At 40.3% G+C, this 20,050-nt stretch overlaps 1 protein-coding gene across 2 annotated transcripts in view; it reads right to left on the bottom strand.

Annotated features, from left to right (window-relative positions):
* The window catches only part of LOC121605040 (arf-GAP with coiled-coil, ANK repeat and PH domain-containing protein 2-like), a 52,279-nt gene extending 32,711 nt beyond the window's left edge, over positions 1-19,568 (bottom strand). For both annotated transcript variants that reach the window (XM_041934773.1, XM_041934774.1), the window contains exons 1-4: positions 19,178-19,568; positions 5,299-5,356; positions 2,220-2,339; positions 1,372-1,425 (exon numbers count right to left, since the gene is read on the bottom strand). In XM_041934773.1, the coding sequence (XP_041790707.1) occupies positions 1,372-1,425; positions 2,220-2,339; positions 5,299-5,356; positions 19,178-19,230 (285 nt within the window). In that variant the 5' untranslated portion in view covers positions 19,231-19,568. The remainder of the gene's footprint in view (positions 1-1,371; positions 1,426-2,219; positions 2,340-5,298; positions 5,357-19,177) is intronic.
* Positions 19,569-20,050: the final 482 nt, after the last annotated feature.

The raw sequence follows: 20,050 nt of genomic DNA, 5'->3' as shown, positions 1-20,050 counted from the left end.
ACGGTTGACTGTTCATTATTTACATTTAAGTTGTTAAAGTTCATGAGTCAAACGAATCATTTTGGGGATGCACAGTTCCCATCCACAACCTCAGAGATCACACAGGTTCAATTCCCTGTGGCACTGCCCTCAGCATGGTTGTTGTGTGTTCTAACATGTCTCAGACAGTGTGATGCTGGCTGGGGACTCACTCAGAACATTGTTATGCAGAGCTAATAGAAACAAGACATGACAAGGAAGATCAAGACAAGAACTTCTTCTCCAGAAGAAAAGCCTCTAGCTCACCCTGTGCCTTTCTGTGTGCTTCTTAATGAGGAGACATACAGAAATGTGCGTCTTCATCTCTAAATGTCAGCGTCGTGCCTACCAGACACTGACAACTGAGGAGGCTCAAAGAGGGCACTCTGGGAAAGAACATCCACATAATCTGTCCTACTGGGTGCTTTGGAGAGGTTGGTGGGGACAAGAGAGGATAAAACAACAGATAAGGTGTCATGTATATTTACTGTCCAGGATCCAGTGGTTGGAAGTGGAGTGAATTAGATGCTGTAAATCCTGGGAGGCCAATACAATACTTGCATTACTCTGACTGAAACCTACTATGGTTCCTTCTTGTAGCTCAACTGTCTCCAGGATGACAACCACATCGTAAAAAGTTGACCATGACCATGTTTACCTCAGTAACGCATGATTTATTCCAACAAATAAACACTCCACAACATGGGAGGCAGGGAATAGATTTTATGAGAAAGGAAAGTCCTCTCTCTGTGCCATGGACTTTATTTGCTGGGGGCAGAAGTAACTTTTTGGTTTTTCAGTTTTTGGTCACAAGAAATCCCAAAGCTATGTTGACATTTAACGCTTCAGGATTTTTTTTTTTTTTTTTGGGGGGGGGGATTATTATTTGTATCTGACCCAAAGGGTTTCATTTTACCCACTTTTTATAAAGGGTAGTGTTTGCTGAGCATGCAGGCACATTTTCAGCAACACCCTGCTTCACATTTTTACAGAAATATGAAATCCCACCTGGAAGCCGCTTATTATAGCCACTACTTCGGAATAGCCCCGTGAACACAGTTGAAGATTAAATGGCTTGGTCAAGGGCACCCTGACATTATTGCTAATCCTCCATAAAATGCTTCTTATACACTGCTTCCCTTTATCCAACCAGAGGCCATCCTCTCACAGACCCATTTCCTCTCTCTTGTGGTCTGCTGCGGTCCTTCCCAGCAGTAAATAAAAAGTCTGACAGTTGAGGAGCTGTTCCAGACCGTCGGCCCAGCTGAGTTTTGTCATCACCCAGCTGTAACGGGGGGGAGGAAGACAGAAGAAAGACAATATATCCGGTTTCACATGGCAGCGATAGCATACCGTGTGGTAGTTGATCATCTCCTGCAGGCTCTCAGCAAACTTTGTGAGACTGGACTGTGGAGAGAAAAGAAGGGCAGACAGAGAGAATGTCACCATGTGTTCTTATAACAATAAAGCACAAATAATCGCACACGACAAACGACAAAAACGAGGCCTGTATTAAAACTAGGTTCAATATATAATAACTTGGGATGAAATGCAAATGTCTACTGCATGCTACATCACAGACACGTCTGCACAAACACAAACTCTTCTGTCAGGTATGGCTAGACTGTCTGTCATTCTGGAGACACAGTAACACTTTGGGAAAGAATTCTTTTGGCTAAGTTACTCCCTCCAAATACATGCAGTGGCTTAACTTCAAACCCAAGGGAGAGGCAATGAGGGAAATACACAAAGGCCGACAGGAAGTGTTTGCACGCAAAATTCATGAGAAAACAAAACAACGCATGACAAAATATCTGACCTCGGCAAGACCCAGTGGACAGCACAAGGTTTCAGTAGGCCTCATTCTTTTTCAACTTTAGATTTAATCTGGCAACGTCGTCAAGGATGAAAATACTTTACTCAAAAGAGACAAGAAGGTAGTGCGTGCAAACAGAGAGGAAGTACAGGCCCCTTTATAACTGGGAACTCGGAGGTAGTCAGTCGTGGTGTTGTACTGTACTGATTTTAACTCTAATGCTGTTTCTATTTTACTATTACCTAATGACTTGAAATTATATCAAATATATCCCCCACATAGTAATAGCATGAATGCTGGTGACTTTCTGTGATTCAGATCAAACCAGGCTGCTGTTTTTTTTGTTGTTGTTGTTGTTGTTGTTGTTGTTGTTGTTGTTGTTTACCTCAATGACTTCATCTTTGGTGGACTGCTGGGCTAGCTCCCGGATTCCGTTGACAAACTGCTTGTTGGCTGCATTGTAGGCTTTTCCAGCATCAATCATCCCAATACACAACTTCACCAACTACAGAGAGAAAGAGACAAATGCTTAGAGGGGAAGAAAGAGACGTTCATATGCACAGTAATAGACAGAAGCAGAGATGCAGGTCATTTCTTCAGGGTATTCTCTCTTATTAAAAACAATTGATGATAAAAATAGATTCGGGAGGCACAGATTTGGTGGAACCTGGTGCTGCAGTGCATGAGACCAACACTGAAAAGCAAGATGCTTATTCATTTTCTTGATAATTAACAACAGGCCCTTCTTTCCCTTCTGACTCATTGGGGGCAAAGATAATTCCGGGTTATGTAAACTCACAACAAATGCTGGCCGTTCTCCATCCACTCCCACACAGGAGATGACACACAGCCTGAATGTGCCACTGCAGCCAAAGCTGCTAAATAACCCAACTAAAAATGCTAATTTTAAGATGTTTCCTTAGCAGACAAGTAAGTGATCAACAGTCCACTAATAAAGAAAAACAGACAAAACACAAAATGCTTGTTTCTCCTTCAGGAAAGCCTTTTTCAGAAAATATGGGTATTTTACAACAAAACTCAAGTTTGGATCTTGAATCACAAATGAAATAAAACACAAGTATTTGAGACATATATTGTTTTAGTAGCAAAGGTCAGAAGGTAAAAGGCAACTAAAAGCAAACCATTAGGTGATGTCTTTCATACAAACAACTATTGCATTCATCAATGCAAAGAACTATTACATACATCAGCAGGTCCTGACAAGTTGAAATGATTATCTTGAATCCAAACCCACCTATACCCACTAACACACACCTGTACACACACTAATAAAAAATATCAAAATATAAATATACTCATTAGGTACACTAAGCCAAAACTAAAGCAGTCTAATAAAACAGCCCTTATTGTGCCCATCACATTTATACCAATGAGGGTAGGCTAAATGACTGAAGCAGCTCAGCATAATGCAAGACATTTCAACAGCATCACAAACTGCAGCTTTTACAATAACCATTCAGTTGAATCAACACCTCTCCAAAACAGACAACAGAAACTTTACATTATAACCATCATGATTGTTAGGATTTATTTTTGTTGTATTAGACTACACTAGTTTTAGCTTGGTGTTTAAAATAAACTGGCAACCAAGTGTATTGATAGTTTTTCATAGATTGATATTTTGTATATCAACAAGCATGAGCTCAGTAATCTGATTATTTACTTTGTTTGCTTGTTTGATTATTAGTAATTTCAATAAAATGTAGTTCAGAAATATTTCAGGTTGGCATTTTCTTTTTTCTCTCTTTTACTGGTTTAAATTCCAAAACAAAAGCAACTGTGAAATTAAATAAAATATTGTGGGGGTGCTTTCATTCAAAAGAAGAACCACTGTTCAATCATATCTGACTTCAACCTAACCTGCAAGAATTTTCTCAGCCATAAGACACCAGCTAGCCACTGCTACAGTCTGCAGTGTCTAATGAAAATAGCCCTCAGAGCAGATTTAATATTGGCACAGTCAAAAGTGTGTTTACTTTTGACAACGTGGCTGTGTGTGTACATGTCTGATACGTAGGAAGCTCCAAGAAAAAGCTGAACTTGGGTTTCTTTAGCCCCTTGTCTCTCAACTCCACCCATCAACGTGTACACGCACACACAGTATTGCAGCCATACTCATGTACACAAATACACTCACTCCCCAGCAGATCCTTCCTCTCCAGAGCAAGAGGGGAAGTGAGGCTGGGGCTGAGTCACAGAGGTGGGGTGAGGAGGAGGGAGGTACTCTGTAAGACTAAGTCCAGAAACAATGAACTGGAATCTTCCAAGCTGGAGGTCTCACCCTCAGCTAGTGAAAATACTCTCAGCTCTACAGGGATCCACATGGAGGAGGGACTGGTCTGCTATCAGGGCAGGATACAACTACTGATTAACACTTGTTTGCTTGTTTGGTTTATATATTTAGTCTAGTTCAATTTGAGCAGACTGAGTGAGCTGAGACAAAACTAGCCAATGAAAACAATACAGAAAGGAAAGGATTTATTGATATTTAAAAACATGTTTAAGTTTGTAGAAAAGCTTTCCAAAACACACTATGGACTGGTGTTCATACTCAGCAAATCATGCTATAGATGGCAAACTACAACCCCTTTTACACATCTAGTATCTCCCTGAAATGTTCAGGAATATTTTCTGAGCAGGGTTGTGTGTGACTTGTAGCAGACATCAATATTCAGGGAAATCTGTACCACCAATATCCCACCTCAAGACCTAGAAACATGTCAGGGAAAATGCTCGTATGGATGTGTTGTGTACATGTATTCCTTCACGTAGGCTGACAACCTGAAGGTTATCCCAGTAATTTACCGCAAACTATGTGTGAAAGAGGCTTATGATAAAGAGAGCACCAAAGTTCATCATCCGCATGTTACTGTAAGTTAAAAGGACTGTTGTCTCCCATCATAGAGCATTCTGGCATCCAAAATGTTTCCATCCCCCATTCATACCCAGAACAGATTTTAACAGTCATCATTTCTAGGATTTTGATAAACAAAACATGATTATAGGCTACTTGGCAGAAAGAAAGGCTCATAGAAAGAATTAATCAGGCACAGGTAAATGACCATTTGGCTGGCAGTTGGTGTTAATGTCCCACTGTGTCAGCAATGAACAGAGATGTGATCTGCTCCAACTCCAGTTAGTCATGACTTTTAGGAACGATATGACTAAATTGCCTACCTATAGTACATACTTGTAACTTGTAATAAGTGTAATGGGTGTCATACACTTTTGAAACACATAGACACATTTCATCAAAGTGCAAGCCAGGTGCACATGTTTCTATATTAGACCCTTACTCCAAGGCAATCTGCCAGGGGATATACTGGGGACGAGGCCAGGGAAAAACCTGCAACTTTCCACTTACAGGACGGCCTCTGAAGCTGCCAGTTCACACAGTAGAACAAATGAACAATTAAGCACTGTTTTTCATGGGTGGTACTCACTTTGTCAAGCTTCGATTCCAACTCACACACATCCCCCTCCACTTCCTCTATGGTGGCTCTGTGGGGAAAGACAAAAGCATTTGAAATCGAGTGTAACCATGACTCAATACTATCAACTTCACAGACAGTGAGAGGCATTGACGATGACAGAGATGGTGAAGAGATAAAAGACACACTGCTGGGGGAATTGTTATTCAAAGAACATGAACTCCCTCTGCACCCACACATTATTACCATTTTCCTGTTTTCAATCTGTCCTGCGCCCATTGTATGCAGGCTAATGAAGTAAGAACATTTTAAGATAAAAAATAAAATGTTATCTTACTCTATATCACACTTCCTTCACAAGCAAAGGAATTTGATGTTCAGTATTAATATCTTGACCATTTTTAAATACAGAGGTTATTTCAAGTTAAATTTCACCAACATGCCCATACTGCACTATTAAAGGCTCTGAAAACTACAATTGTAATACATGATATGAAACACTTGCACAGTACTGTCACAAGCACATGCAGAAACATACACCATTCGAGCCAGCCAAACTGAGGGCTGCCATTTTGGGTATTGCCGCAGGGCTGGAGTCAGGTCTGGCATCGTGCCCGTAAAAACGTGACGAAGCACAGCTTGGTTCTCCACAGGATCAACAGCCTACGAGCATGTGAGTGCCACGAAAGGGAGAAACTCAAAGACCTCATCCCGGCACAGGCCTGTTGAATTAATCTCCACTCCACTCCACTCTTAAGCATGTTACTGTGACCTCACTCCGGTAAGGGGACAGGTACATAAGCAGCTGATGGGTGGCTTCAGAGCTTTCCATAAGACACAGATAAAGATCAACAATTCTAATAAATGCATCTATGCATGTACATTTATGACCATTAGCCTCCACTTTAAGACAATGCGAGCGTGATGACAGAGAAATATGGCCATTTGTCTGTATCAGTCTCACCCTCACATGCTTTATATGAATATGTGTGTGCTCAGCTGTGAGACTGTGTGCGGCCGAGTAAAGAACATAGAGTCGTCTTCAGTTTTTGACAAATATTAGTAAAATAATTGATGGCAGACACATTAAGAACTGCATTAATTGCACAGACAGGGGAAATCCAATTAGACAGGCTACTTTGGAAACACCCGGGAAAGTTCACTGAAAGCTCTGCATTTTCCATATATGCCAGACAGATATTTATGGATTTAATGAACAAGTAAATTAAGGCGATGTTGTCAAAGTACAGGCCTGTGTCATATGAGGAAAAAAGTAGGCTGTGCCTCAGCCCTGTACTTTTACAGGACAGTTTAAAATGTCCAAAAACACTTTCGCAATTTTTATTTTCCATTGACCAATTATGCAAACTAATGTCAGATGCCCCAAATCATGATTTAAAATTAAATTATGATGTAATGGAACTTCCTGAAGTAATACATATGATCAAGTATACATGTTTTGTTTATCATTAAGATCAGTGCATATGATGGAATAGTTGCACTGGAATGAGCCAGAGGAAATTTGGGCTTTTATGCCCTAAATGATTCCCCAGGGGAGGGGGCATGCTGCTGAACCCCCCTAGATGACAACTTTTTTTCCACTGACTGGTAAAATAAATAGATAAGACAAGTTCAACCACCACTAAAAATCTTATCAAGATAGTTAATCTATTATTTACTGTGTTGGAAACCTCAGCTACATTACAGGCATATTTGTGCTACTTTTCCACCCTACATTTAAAAAATAACATTGGTTTAAGTTCATAAAGTCCTGGCTGACCTTGCAGTGATCATTGATCATTAAAAACAAAGCAGCAAAAGGCACCACTGCAAGATTAACAAGACTAACAGTGAATGACAAAGCCAGAGAAGAAAATGTCTGTTGGACTTCACACATTATAAAAATTGAATGTACGACACCTGTTTTTCATCTCAGATGTGACTTTTACTCATCCACACAACAGGAACACTGGAAATGGTTTACATCTACTGATGCAGTTGGAGCACTTCTATTCATTTCTCATAAAACTGATTATCTACATTTAAGGCAAATTACGGCGTTTCCTTCAGTCTAAATCACAGCTTACTACTTTAATGTAAATGTAACTGTTCAAGAGAAAACTCACAAAGCACTGTTAAGCACTGCTAATGTGAAAGTGTGTGCGCGTTGTGTGCCAGTTTAGAAAAAGGGATTAAGAATGACACCCCGCAGTAGCAGCGGGTGGCATTTCCCAAACGCCCTCAAGCTGTTTGTTCTACCGTATGGCGTCACACAGACACCTGCCAACATCTGGTCACTGTCAGGGAAAAACAGGAGACTGACTGAGTTAACTGAGAGGTTTCAACAAGAGTTGGTGGGATCGAGGATTCCTGTACACAGAATTGTTCTACTGAATATATCATGTGTTTAATACTGTATACTGAATCTAAGGCATTGTATTGGCATCTATATAAGAGTCCTGCACAACATAAGTAGTATTTTGATTTCACTGTCACTGAATTCTCTTATTGAAAATGTAAAAGAAACGCTATATGCCATCAGTCCGCTTACAGTAGATCCACCTAAATAATTCTCTATATTCATTAACTCATACCTTCTGAGCTTGGAACATCTTGGAGGGTTGTTTTTTTTTTTTTTTACATGAGTAAATTTAGGCCAACATCACAGACAAAAATTCTTCTACAAAATTATTCTGGTAGAATCTACATGTCCATTGCATTTCTCTTATATACAAAGGATTTTACATGTGCAAGTAACAATGCTGAGAAAACATCAACCATTTGGATAGACTCCTTCTACAGAAAATAACATTTTTAACTGAGCCCAAGATGTTAGATATCTTCTAAACCAATATCTCTGATGAAACCAAGGTAGAAAGTCAGGCAGAAGGCTGACTGTTGATAAACCAGTATCTGGCTGCATGATAGTATGGCCTCAGTGCTGCCAAGAATCTGCCCTTCTTAAGTTCATGACCAGTACTGTAAGCCCCACTATCTTCTGCTAAACCTGAGCTCAAACCTAGCTGGGTGGTTAATCTTTGCCATGGCTGAAATGGATCTATGATGTTCAGTTGCTGGCTATGTTGCTGAGAGAAGGAAATATCCTGGCCTTACAGCCAAGTGAATTTATCATGCACAGGCAGAAACAGGCGGCCAAAACCAAACAGAAACTGACTTGAGCCCAACTGGGCCAAACATGTTCAGTGTCAGTCCCTTAGGTGCTAAACCTACACATTAAGGATGTACTGTATGGCAAAATAAACTCTTCATCTACTTTGACTAACACGTATAAACCTAAACTTGAACTGACATCAGTTTAATCAATTTGTTACATCTTTTGTACTTTACAATTCAACAAACCTCAAATGAACCTAAGAGAAAAGGCTTGCTACACGGGAACTGTGTCACAGAGCTGCATCACTGTAGTGTTCATTTTTTATGAGATTTTGTTAACAAACCAAACACAGTGGAATGAACTACGGACTTAAGTAGACCAAGAGGGAAAAACAGGGTCAAAAGCAATAAAAAGCTGCCCCCTCTAACTGAGACATTAATCCTGGTCAAAAGCTAAAGAGCATGTTACAAGCCGTGTTTGCCTTTGTGAGTTGCTATAGGCAAAGTCCATTTCTTTGATGAATCACCCAGAATCATGACTGCTCCGCTGACAGGCTCTAGTGTCTGACTTTTGGAGGATTTGGCCTATTCTTATATTTTCCTATATTTATACACTGGGTATTTTGCTGGTACAAGTGCAGTGAGTTCAACAGTGGTGAATACCAGCTCCAAACCTTGACTCACCAATATTATTAACAACCAGAGGGAAGGGCCAAAGGATTCACAGAGCAGCATGCCCCAGATTAGTATTCCCTGAAAGATTTTGGTGCAATCGTAAGAAAAACCATAGGAGGATAGGGTCACTACACTGATATCATCCACTCACAAAAGACAGCACAATAATACCCTTACTAATCAATCAAGTAAAAGCTCTCTGATTGAGAAACTGAAGCATGGGACTGCCAATTCTTCTTAATTTATCAATTTATGTTTCTCAATAAGTGCTGTAAGCAGATCTGTAACACTTTAAACCTAGGTATACTCTGTTCTTTTGTATCTCACCAACATCTGCCGTTGTGTCCTTGGTAAAAGCACTTGACCTCATTCGCTCAGGTTTAGCTGCTCAGGGGCATACAACAGGAATCCTATGGAGCACGGCTCACAGATGTGAATGTCTTTAACTCAGTGACTCAAAGGCAGAATGACCTGGAACAGGTCAGGCAAACTCAGCCATCCTTCCCTGGAAAAATAATGGTTTAGAAAAATCTGCCTTGGAAATCTAACTCAATCCTTTGTCAGTCGGTCACTCTCTGGCGTTCTATGCAACCACGAGAACACGACTATTTCCTTCCAATCTCGTAACTTGAGCCTGCAGGGTGAACTTGTGAAAGTGCTGACAGAGGATAAGAAAAGGAGGGGCCCTGACAAAATGAAAATGTGGGCCATTGCCTCACAGCTCTGACCTTGGAGCATGTCCAACCTCAGTCTGGATAATGAGCACAAGAAGAAAGCATGAGAGAACGAGAGACACAGACTTTTAATTCTAACACTCGCTCGAATACACACACACACACACGCACACACACACACATACCTAATTATCACTGGAATATATGTAGTGCTACAGATGCTATAAACCAGGGCACTTATTCAAGACAATAATACATTGCAATCACATAAATCCACAGGGAAAATCACCTACAGACTATAAGATGGATGGATAGATAGATGGATAGCTATCCAGCTGATATTCATATACTAACTGCTACAATACTCCTACATGCTTAGCCAACCTATGCCTACCTGAGTAGTTGGTTTTAGTGCATGGTTTCCAGGGTTTCCATAATTCATAGTATGCTTCATTCTTACCATATGGGGTCACAATGTGTCTAAGAGTTCTCTCCATTAGCTTAGAGAAATATAAAAACTTAAGTGAATTGTGTTGGATCACAAACCACTTGAAATTTCAAAGAATAAGGGTGACGTTGCAGGGCCACCGCCCAGGAGAGAGAACATTCACATACACTTCCACATTCTCAATACAATGACACAGTGTTGTCTCAACATTGCATTCTGGCATCAATATGCTTGCATTTCTCAACAGCACACACAGGGTGATAAAGTAGTCTAGGTGATAAGCGGACAGCCCGGATGATGCAGGTATTTTGCTGTCTGTGCACGGGGATTCTGGCCAAAAATCTGATATCTGGCTTTTGCAAACTAAGCAAAAGCAGCATCTGTCACCAAAGCAGACAAGTAAGGAGGCCTTTATGTGGTGAAGATGCAATGAGTGGACAGTCTCATCTCGTTGAAGTAAAAAGATCGGATAAAAGTCTTAATATGCCATACGGGGCAACCTTTCATTTCAAGTTGCAGCAGCATCATTTGCAGGGCATTTTGTTTTGACACACGGGATGGAGGCCTGAATCATGGCAGCATTAAGGTGTTCCCAGACATACAGATCTTATGGTTTGGTCTTCTATATTTTCTGTTTTTCTATTCCATTAATTTAGACCACTCACTTGCAGACTGACCAGTCATTCAAAGGATAAGTTTTGGATAGAGTTTTAGGAACCTGAAAGTGGTAGAAATGTAAAGTTGATTCAATCAAAATGTTCTAGTTGTTGTACATGTAGCCATGGATTTTGAAATATGTTTTATTTGCTTTCTCTGTAAGTGATGCAACTACAGATTATTTTCATTATTTACACGACTAAACTGCCTACTATTTTGTTGATTTATTGATAAATAAGTTTGGTCTATAAAAATCCCATGATCACGTCTTCCCAGAACCCAGTGTGATGTCTTCAAATTACTTGTTTTGCCAACTTTGAGTTTAGGATTATCATTAAAACCAGTAGCTCTGTCAATTTAATAGACTACTTTGTTTTAGCTCTAATCTCTTTTCTGTGTCATTAAACCATATATTTTGAAGTTGATTGTTTTGTGACCCCTAATAAACTGTCAAAGAAAAAAATGTACTAAAGAAGTAAATGCCTCAGAGTTCATGTGGGCAGCATGAAGTATATTTGCTGTGACTACATAGTGTCTGGTTTTACTCATTCAGCACCACAGAGACATCATATCCACCACATTTGTTGACCTGTGCAGCTAAGAGAGGACTCTCCCTCTGTGACAAAGCTGGGGTGGAAGGAGTAAATTCCAGCCAAAATGTAAAAAGAAACAGCAACATATGATTACTAGCTTTTTTCACCAAATGGAACAATATAAATTAGGGAACTAAGACACCGTGGTCTAAGTGCTGTTTGGGTGTGAGGGTGAAGCTGGGGCTAAATAAAGAGAGACGTGCGGTATGAAGTAGACTACAGCCCGTGAAGAGAGGAAGAAAAAAAAGCCTGCCTTGTAAACCACATCAGTGAGAAAGAGGCCAATTCAGCATCGCTGAGGGGATGTTTGGGTCCTATTTCGCTTTAAGTCGACCAAGATCACGCAAAGGGACACTGATCAAAAGTATAAACCAGACAGAGGTCCACAATACTGTACATCTAGAAGAGGAGCCACCTGCTTGGATTACATTAATGAATGATTTGATATTCTAATACTGCTAGAATCTGATTAAACCAGTTATTAGGATGGTCCGAATATAGATTTCCTCAAAGGGACACGCTTTTGATTCTTTTAGTTTTGTTAAATGTTAAAAAACTGAAAAATGCTCATCACAGTTTCCCAGAGTCCAGGGAGATGTCTTTAAATAGCTTGTTTTTGTCAACCAGTCTGAAACTCCAGAATAGTCCATTCACAATTGTATAAGAAAAGAGAAAAGCATGCCCACATTTAGGAAACTGGACCAAGAAAATCGATGATTTTGCTTGATAAATTATCTAAATTATGATCAATTACCCAAAATTTGCTGATTATTTTTTAGCACTCAAAAATTAACAAAAATACTTGTATGCTTAATACTTTCACAAGCAAGTGATCTATAAGTACTATAGATCACTACACAATACTACCTTAAATTGTGAGGGGTAGAGATGGCACCAAAACTTACTGGGTCGCCCAGGAATCCACTAAAATCTGTGCACTTGAATTATTGTAGCTACTTTGAGTAAACATCTACATAAAAATGGTGTTATTTTAGCAGTGGGTGACTAAACTTCTTACACTGCCAACAACCAGCAAAAACAAACAACAGAAACAGACAAAGCCTAAAATCTCTGTGCCTCTTGCCCTCCACCTGTTAGTCAGCGCTCTGACTACATAGTGTAGTAACATCTCCTACAAAAACCGAGACACCTAATTCTTTTGCAGTGATTCAGAGGCCATGATCCAAAACAAAGTGCGCCGCCTCTTTGGCTCTGTGTGGCTGTTGGCAGCAGGCCAGTGAGCCGTGTGCACTCTGCATGCAGGAGTGAGGTAGCTGAACAGGTTCGTCGTCCACTCCGCCAACACAATAGCGTCTCCTGTGGCACGGACCTCGGCACTTCAAAGACAAAGGCTGACACTCAAAGACCATCTGCTCCTGGCACATTTTCACTTTCCTCCTTATTGCAAGATATTTTCCAGTGTCGATATTTTGCACTTTGACTGGAAATCTGTTTCTGTTGTAAAATAGCTAAACAGCTGTCTATTACAAACATCATATAGAGCTGAAGTGATTAGTCAATGTGAGGATTTGCTTTTGACTTTTTAACGTATGTTACAGTAAAGTGAATGTTAGAGACAGACATCGCATTACATTTTTCATAAATTTCTGTCAAATTATAAATGATAAAAGATTCATCAGGTAATGGGCGGATTAACTGATAATAAAAATAATCATTAGTTGCAGCCCTCATATCAAAACACATTTTTCCCCAGGCCTGAACTGAGTCATTTAATGTTGACTATCTTCTAATACAGAGTCAAATCCCGTATTTATATTTTCCTACATAATACAGCTGCAAACTCTAGAGTTAGCCCAAGGCAGGCTTACTTCAAAATGACTAGAACTAATCCAATTTAGAGATGTCTGACAGCTGAATAGCTCTGCATTACAACTTTCCTTTGATGTTTCCTAATTATATTTTGTCGACTGTCCAGTAGCGTTTTGTCATCTGCTCATCCCTGTGGCGCTTATGCAGTCCATAATGTTTAAATGTATAGAAAGAAGATTAAACAAAAAGGTTAACTTTTCACGAGTCACGTTTTATTCCACTGAGCTGAAATGACAGCGGTGATGATGGTGGGAAACAATGCAACGTTTTGAAACTGTTACTCTGGATGGAAATGTGAAGAATGGGGTGAGCTTCATTGTTGTGACGTAGATCCTGCAATTGTTAGAGAGCGGAGGGGAGGTGATATGGAGGGGGGTCCTGCTGTGGTAAATCCCACCATTAGACGCACAAGCTTCCATAACATCAACAAGATGAGGTCATTACTTGAAGATAAACAGTTACAACTGGCTCTGGGGAAATTCTGCTGGTTGTTGTAATCAATGAACATTGAGGCCAATTTCTTATTTACTGGACATCCTCAGCCCTCCTGCGTTATACACAAGGTCCATGAAGGAAACGCAGAGAGAGAAGGTGAGAATTATAACAAATATTCTCAGTATCTACAGTAAAGATTCAGGAGTGATCGACTAATACGTCAATGCGTTAACACACTTGCTCTGTAAGAAAAATGTAAATATTACTGGAAACATTAAACACGAGTGACTACTTTAAAGGTAACTTTCGTTTTTTACAACCTGGACCTTATTTGTAGCATTAAATACGCCCGTTTACTCACCCAGACAACTTTGGTGGCATTTGGAGTCGTTTTGAAGAAATCAGCCCCAGAGGAGCGGCGCATATATCCGTATAATGCAAGTACTCGGGGCATCCGATATATAACGCATAATCTGCAGCGAAACTCGTTCATATTCCAATATTTTGTTATGATATGCTGGTGCTATTCCCCTCTGAGCCCGTGGTGGCATGTTATCAATATCTTGCGTCTCTAGACAACTACCTCTGAGTGGATGATGTCATTACCGAACGCCACGCGCTGCGAGCAGCCAGCCACAACACGGCTGACTCTGCGGCGGTCGGCTACGAATACGCAATAACAAACCATAGCTGTGCCAAACTACAGCTAAACTGGCCAACCGCCGGCTCGGAGGGGAATAGCAAATGCCACCAAAGTTGTCTGGGTGAGTAAATGGGCGTATTTAATGCTACAAATAAGGTCCAGGTTGTAAAAAACGAAAGTTATCTTTTAACAGCTATAAACTAGCCGCACAACTAACCACTAATTTCGTTCAGAATTTATCTACTGAATATTTTCTCAATTAGTTGAATAATGGTTTGGTCTGTAATTGTCTGAACTCCTCTCACCATTTTCAAGGGTTAGGGGGAATGTCCACAGATATTCAGTTTACAAAACACAGAAAATCTTCAAACTCGAGAAGCTGGAAACTTCTGGATAAAATTCAAATTACTTCTATGATTAATTAATTATCAAACTAGTTAGGCTAGTTGACTATTCAACATGTTGTTTGAGCTGCCACTGCTCTGATATAATAATGGTGTACTTGGAAGTTGAAGTACTGTATGTCATTCCAGCTTTATGTTATTTACTGGGCTGGCCCATGCTTACTGAATTACTACTGTGTGAAGGAGCACAGTCACTCCTCACATTTCATTAGCTGTTAATTGCCTTGATTAATAACAACCATTAAAAGGAAATGGACCTCATCTTAATTAAATCTAACCACAACAAGCCCAGCGTGCTAACAAGCCTGCAGCTGGACTCCCATGGGAAACTAACTAGGGTGTATTGCTGTAAGAGCGCTCCTCATCAGGCTCCGGGTTCTGTATTAGAGAAGACTGCCAGTGATCTGCTGGCTGTACAGCTGCTGTCAATGACTCAGGGGAAACTGAAACCGGAGATGTTCGACCAATGACTTCATACTATGGCACTTGGCCAAGCTCAGAATCAGCAAAACTGATCAGGAGTGAGCAATCGTGTTATCATGATTAAGAAGCGAGTGAGGACAGGGAAAAAGGTTGCAGCTAATTAGAGAAATTAGCTCACTTCTGGGCAGCTCATGTCTACTAAGTAAAAAGACATATCCATCCCACTCTTGTGAAGTTTTAATTTTTAATCTCTTGGTGTTATGCTTCCTTCTGTGGCCCATTTAGAATCGGATATTGTAACAATTCAGCTCCACAGATGTTAAAAGTTTTTTTCAACTGGATGGAAATCAGGCTAAACCAACTGCCATCATTACTGTTGAACTACTAATACAAACAAAATCCTGCTAACTTAACATGAAAAATACATAGCACATTTTAGCCATCTCTGGGACGCTGCAAGATAGAAAGGCATATTAAATATGTAAAACATTTACTCCTATACATGTGGGGGAAAAAGCCCCAGTCCTCTGAAGGGAATTTTCAACTCTCATACTTGAAGAGGAGCCAGGAAAGGCTGAGTCTAATGTCTATTCTCAAGTGGAAAACTAGGCTAGTAGGGTTTACTGCCAAAAATACATAATTTTTGCACTAGTGGATTTCTCCTCCGGGCTGAAAGCATGGTTTATGACCAAAGACAGCTTCCCAACTAAAATGAGGATGAGAGCAAAAAAAAAAAAAAAAATGTGGGGTGTGCCAAATTACCACTTGAAAACAACCCTCTCCACATTTGGGGGCTCCATATTCTCTGGCACAAAGTTGAAAGCAAACACCAAAATGGAAACAGATGTTGAGCGAGCGAGAGCTGCTCCGCACTGCTGTATATTCCATGTTTTCATCCGTTCTCTCTTTCTCTCCCGCTCTGTCCTCTTCTCTGCCCAAACATAACGAGTGGGGGATGGAAAAAAAAGAGTAAAACAATGGTGGTCAAAGTGGAAAACAGCGGCGTGAAAATCTCTGATCAGTCTCTGATCAGGATCAATGGCAAACGCACAGTAGGCTTATGCCAATTGGCACACGGATAATATATTGTTGAAGGGACGATCTACGACTGGTTTTTCCTACGGCGATATTATGGAGGGCTTCACCAACTTACTATCAGAACAAATAATATCTAGAATCTGCGTCCCATTGTGCATTTAAATATGCTTCTGCAGAGCGGTATGACCGCCTGCTGAGCCCGTTTTAACAGCACAAGTGACGAGTGAATTTTAAATCCTTAATTACAAACCATCTCTTTCTGACACCCCACATCTCTGTCTTCCATATGCCTGCTCACCAAAAATTTGCTCTGCACGCCGTAAGAGAAGTTCATGTTATATATGCGTTGGGTTGTGATATTAAACACAACGTAAAATAACAAGGTTAAACAGAAAATGATGCTGGGATATTGTTGCACAAAGCGTGACGTTATTTGAAAGGAGATATTGCTATTAAAATGTTCAAACTTCTTTATAAATGGAATATAATAGCTTGCAGATAGGTTGTGTAATATCCTTAGGCATCTCGGTCAAACTCATATCTCCAAATATACAACATTACAGTTTTCAAGACCAAGTCATCCATGTTGGCATTTCACTGGTGGGCTGTGACACTAACTCCACCCGCCTCCTTCTAAATGACGAGGGGCAATACAAACATAGATAGAGAGGATAGGGCTATATGCTTAGCTAAAGTCTTAGTTGCAGAGGATCATGGGGAAAATGACTTAAGCAATTAATTGATTATCAGAATAGTTGCCAATTAATTCCCTATCATGCGATTTACGATTAATCAACCAACTCTTTCAGTTCCAAGTTGTTAACCAGAATCCGACCAATATCTTTTGTATGTGGAGCTGCATGTTTGTAACAGCCCTGCACCCCTGCTCCTGTGTTCATTTATTCAGGCTAATTAGAGCACCTGCTCAGGCTGAAGGTGGGGGTGGAGGTGGGGGTAGAGCTATGCTGGAGTAAAGCGAGATCACCAAACTCCATGAACCAAGTAGAATGATTGAGGTGTAACGTCTTTAATATTGTCACAGTCTTCCTTCTGGTCACAGAACTAAATTAGCTGATTTAGCCATGCAGTCTATATAAAGTCATGTTGAGGTTATGCAGTTTCCTCATTTCAATACAGATTTTAAGTCTAGCCATTGTTGACTTACAATTTATTTATCAATAATCAGGGATCAAGCCTTGTTATAAAATGGTTGACTTTCAATAGGGACTAGGTATCATTTGAAGTTTACGAGTACAATTTACGGACAAAATCACTGGGTAAAGTTTTCAGTTTCAGACAAACAATGCATGTTCCCCACAACCTCTGTCTGCGGTTGAGCTATTCCTAGCTTTGTTTGATAAAAAGTACATCACTGACATGCACTGCTGCAGTGACTCTGCGCTCTCTGTTATCAGGTTTCAATGACTAGTGTATGGTGATGGCAGTGATAATTCAAAGGAGGAAAGAAGGAGTTCATAGACTGGGTTAGCAAGTTGCAACTAGAACTGGCATCCAAACAAACTGCCAGGCTATAAAGAAATACTAGCAAATACTTGACCAATCAGATTGCATGGCTCAACATATCCAGTTTATAAAAGTATAATAGTGTCTGAGATCCTCATACCCCTGCAGTCTTGGTAATACACAATAGAGTATGTCACTAAAGTGTCAGAGCAGCCATTTTACAAGTAACACAGCTGACAGGAAAGTTTCCCTTTATTCAGACCTCTGAGTGTGACCCTAAAGGAAATGCTGATTTACAAAAAAAAAGTCCTTTCTTTTGCAAGCAGCTTTCTAACATCTGTTCCTCGTTTTTGTGAGAGAGGATGTTGCAGCAGCAGCAAAGGGAGCAGGGACCGAGGGAGGAAGCAGGGTGCCGCTTTCTCAAAACTCTGGAAAACGCAAAGCGGGCTCGGAGCAAGTCGAGAGAGCAAACATCCTATTCTTAAACAAGGTTTAGTAATGGGGCATTTTTTACTTGTTCGAAGTGACAATGCTGAACATGTTGCATGAACACCCACCACCTGACAAAACTGCAGAAGAGCCTGTTTACACTTTGGAGGGGAGTGGATTTAGAGGTTTAATAATGCAAATGGATGATACCATAGTTTTAGGTTGTGCCAGCTGATGTGGATGGCAGGAGAGGAAGTATGAGCCCTGGCCTGTCCAGCTGAAACGATTAAGCAGCAACTATATTGCTCAAGTCATTTTTTCAGCAAAAACCGCAAACAAAATAACCTGGTTTCAGCTACGTAAATGTGACTACAGACTTTTTTTTGTCTTCTACAATATTAAATATAAGAATTTGAGGGTGTTGGACTTGATTTTGGAAACTGTTCTGGGCATTTTTCTCTTTTACTGCTTTCTTACATATTATAATCCAAGTAGTTAACTGACAGATTAATCCATGATGAAAATAACAGTTAGCTGCAGCCCTAGTGTCCTGTCGTGCACATACAAGCTGACAATAGTATTTAATTCCAGTTAAATAATAAAGTGTGGTGCAGTGTGATGTACTGCACACTGGAATAAAAAATTATGTTAAATGTTATACAGTCACACGGTGTTACACAGTCTCGTACTGTATGCTTGAAATTTTAAACAATGGCAAATTAAGGCTACTGGCACAGACTGTGACTTCTTGCATTCATTTTTAATACAGAGTGCAATCTTTACATAATTCACATTCAGAAAACAGGCACTGGAACAGTTTGCTGCTGCTCATATGAGCGCACCACACTGGTCAGTGAGTTTACGTTTGGTTTCCTACTCCATCGGGCAGCCTCCCAGGCTGGCCCCAGCTTTCTTAAGAGACAAAAATAGAAAAGTAGCAGGCAGCAAACAGCTAGCTAGTTACTGATGATTAACGTAGGTTAGCAGGCAGCTAGCCGGATACTTCCCCTTGAGTTAAATAAATAACCACTGACCGGGACAAAAGCCTGGTTGTCATCACTCACCTGAAGCGTGGGGAGTCCTTCAAACATTCCTCGAAGTCCACAGTTATCTTCATTTCTGCCGCAGTGAGTAAAACCGCAGACTTGCGCTCTCTTTGATTAAAGACAGTAATCCAGGCTGAGTCTTTCTGGCTAATTAGCTTGTTTGCTAACGTTACTGTACCTCTCTTCGACCAGCTGGCTCCACTGTGTCACTGCTCTACTAGCCAGCTAGCCTCAGGGGCCAGCAGCTACGATTAAAAAGTCGCGGGAATACAACCATACACGACCGTATGTTGAATGTGTAATTGCCAAAAACGCTACGAAACTATTTCAGACGCAGCGGTCAGTCCTGAAAACAGAAAGTGTCGTCCGGTAGCTAGGTCATAGCAGCCAGTGTGAGAGGAGCTTTTCTTCAACGCACACACTACAGCCACACACAGAGATCGTCAATACTGGGGAAAGATGGATCACCCGTTTCTGTGATCCAGTTTGTGGAAATGGTATCCAATCTGGCCTGTTTATTGTTTTGTTTTTTTACAACAGACAATCACAGATAAAGAAAGAGAACCACTATCTATATCTATATCACTATCAACTACCAAAAGAACTCAATATAAAAAAATACAACTTTCTTGATTTTAACATCCATAGTAATAATGATAATAATAATGAACTACATTCAAAAGGGGGAAATGGTAAAGCCTGCACCTTTGAATCTTATAATCTGTGTTATGAGAAGATTTAGCCCTTCTGGCATATTGAAAAGAAGGGTGCAACATCCCCCGAACTTATTGGATGAGTCCTAACATGTGGGTCTGTTATTTTTCCAATTTAATTTCCAAATATTATGAATGTCTGTAATGAGAATGAGAAGGAGGATTTTTGGACATCTAA

This window comes from Chelmon rostratus, chromosome 4 (genome assembly GCF_017976325.1).
Source record: "Chelmon rostratus isolate fCheRos1 chromosome 4, fCheRos1.pri, whole genome shotgun sequence".
Taxonomy (NCBI): domain Eukaryota; kingdom Metazoa; phylum Chordata; class Actinopteri; order Chaetodontiformes; family Chaetodontidae; genus Chelmon; species Chelmon rostratus.
Note: the sequence above shows the minus strand (reverse complement) of the source record. Positions and strands in the feature narration are given on the sequence as shown.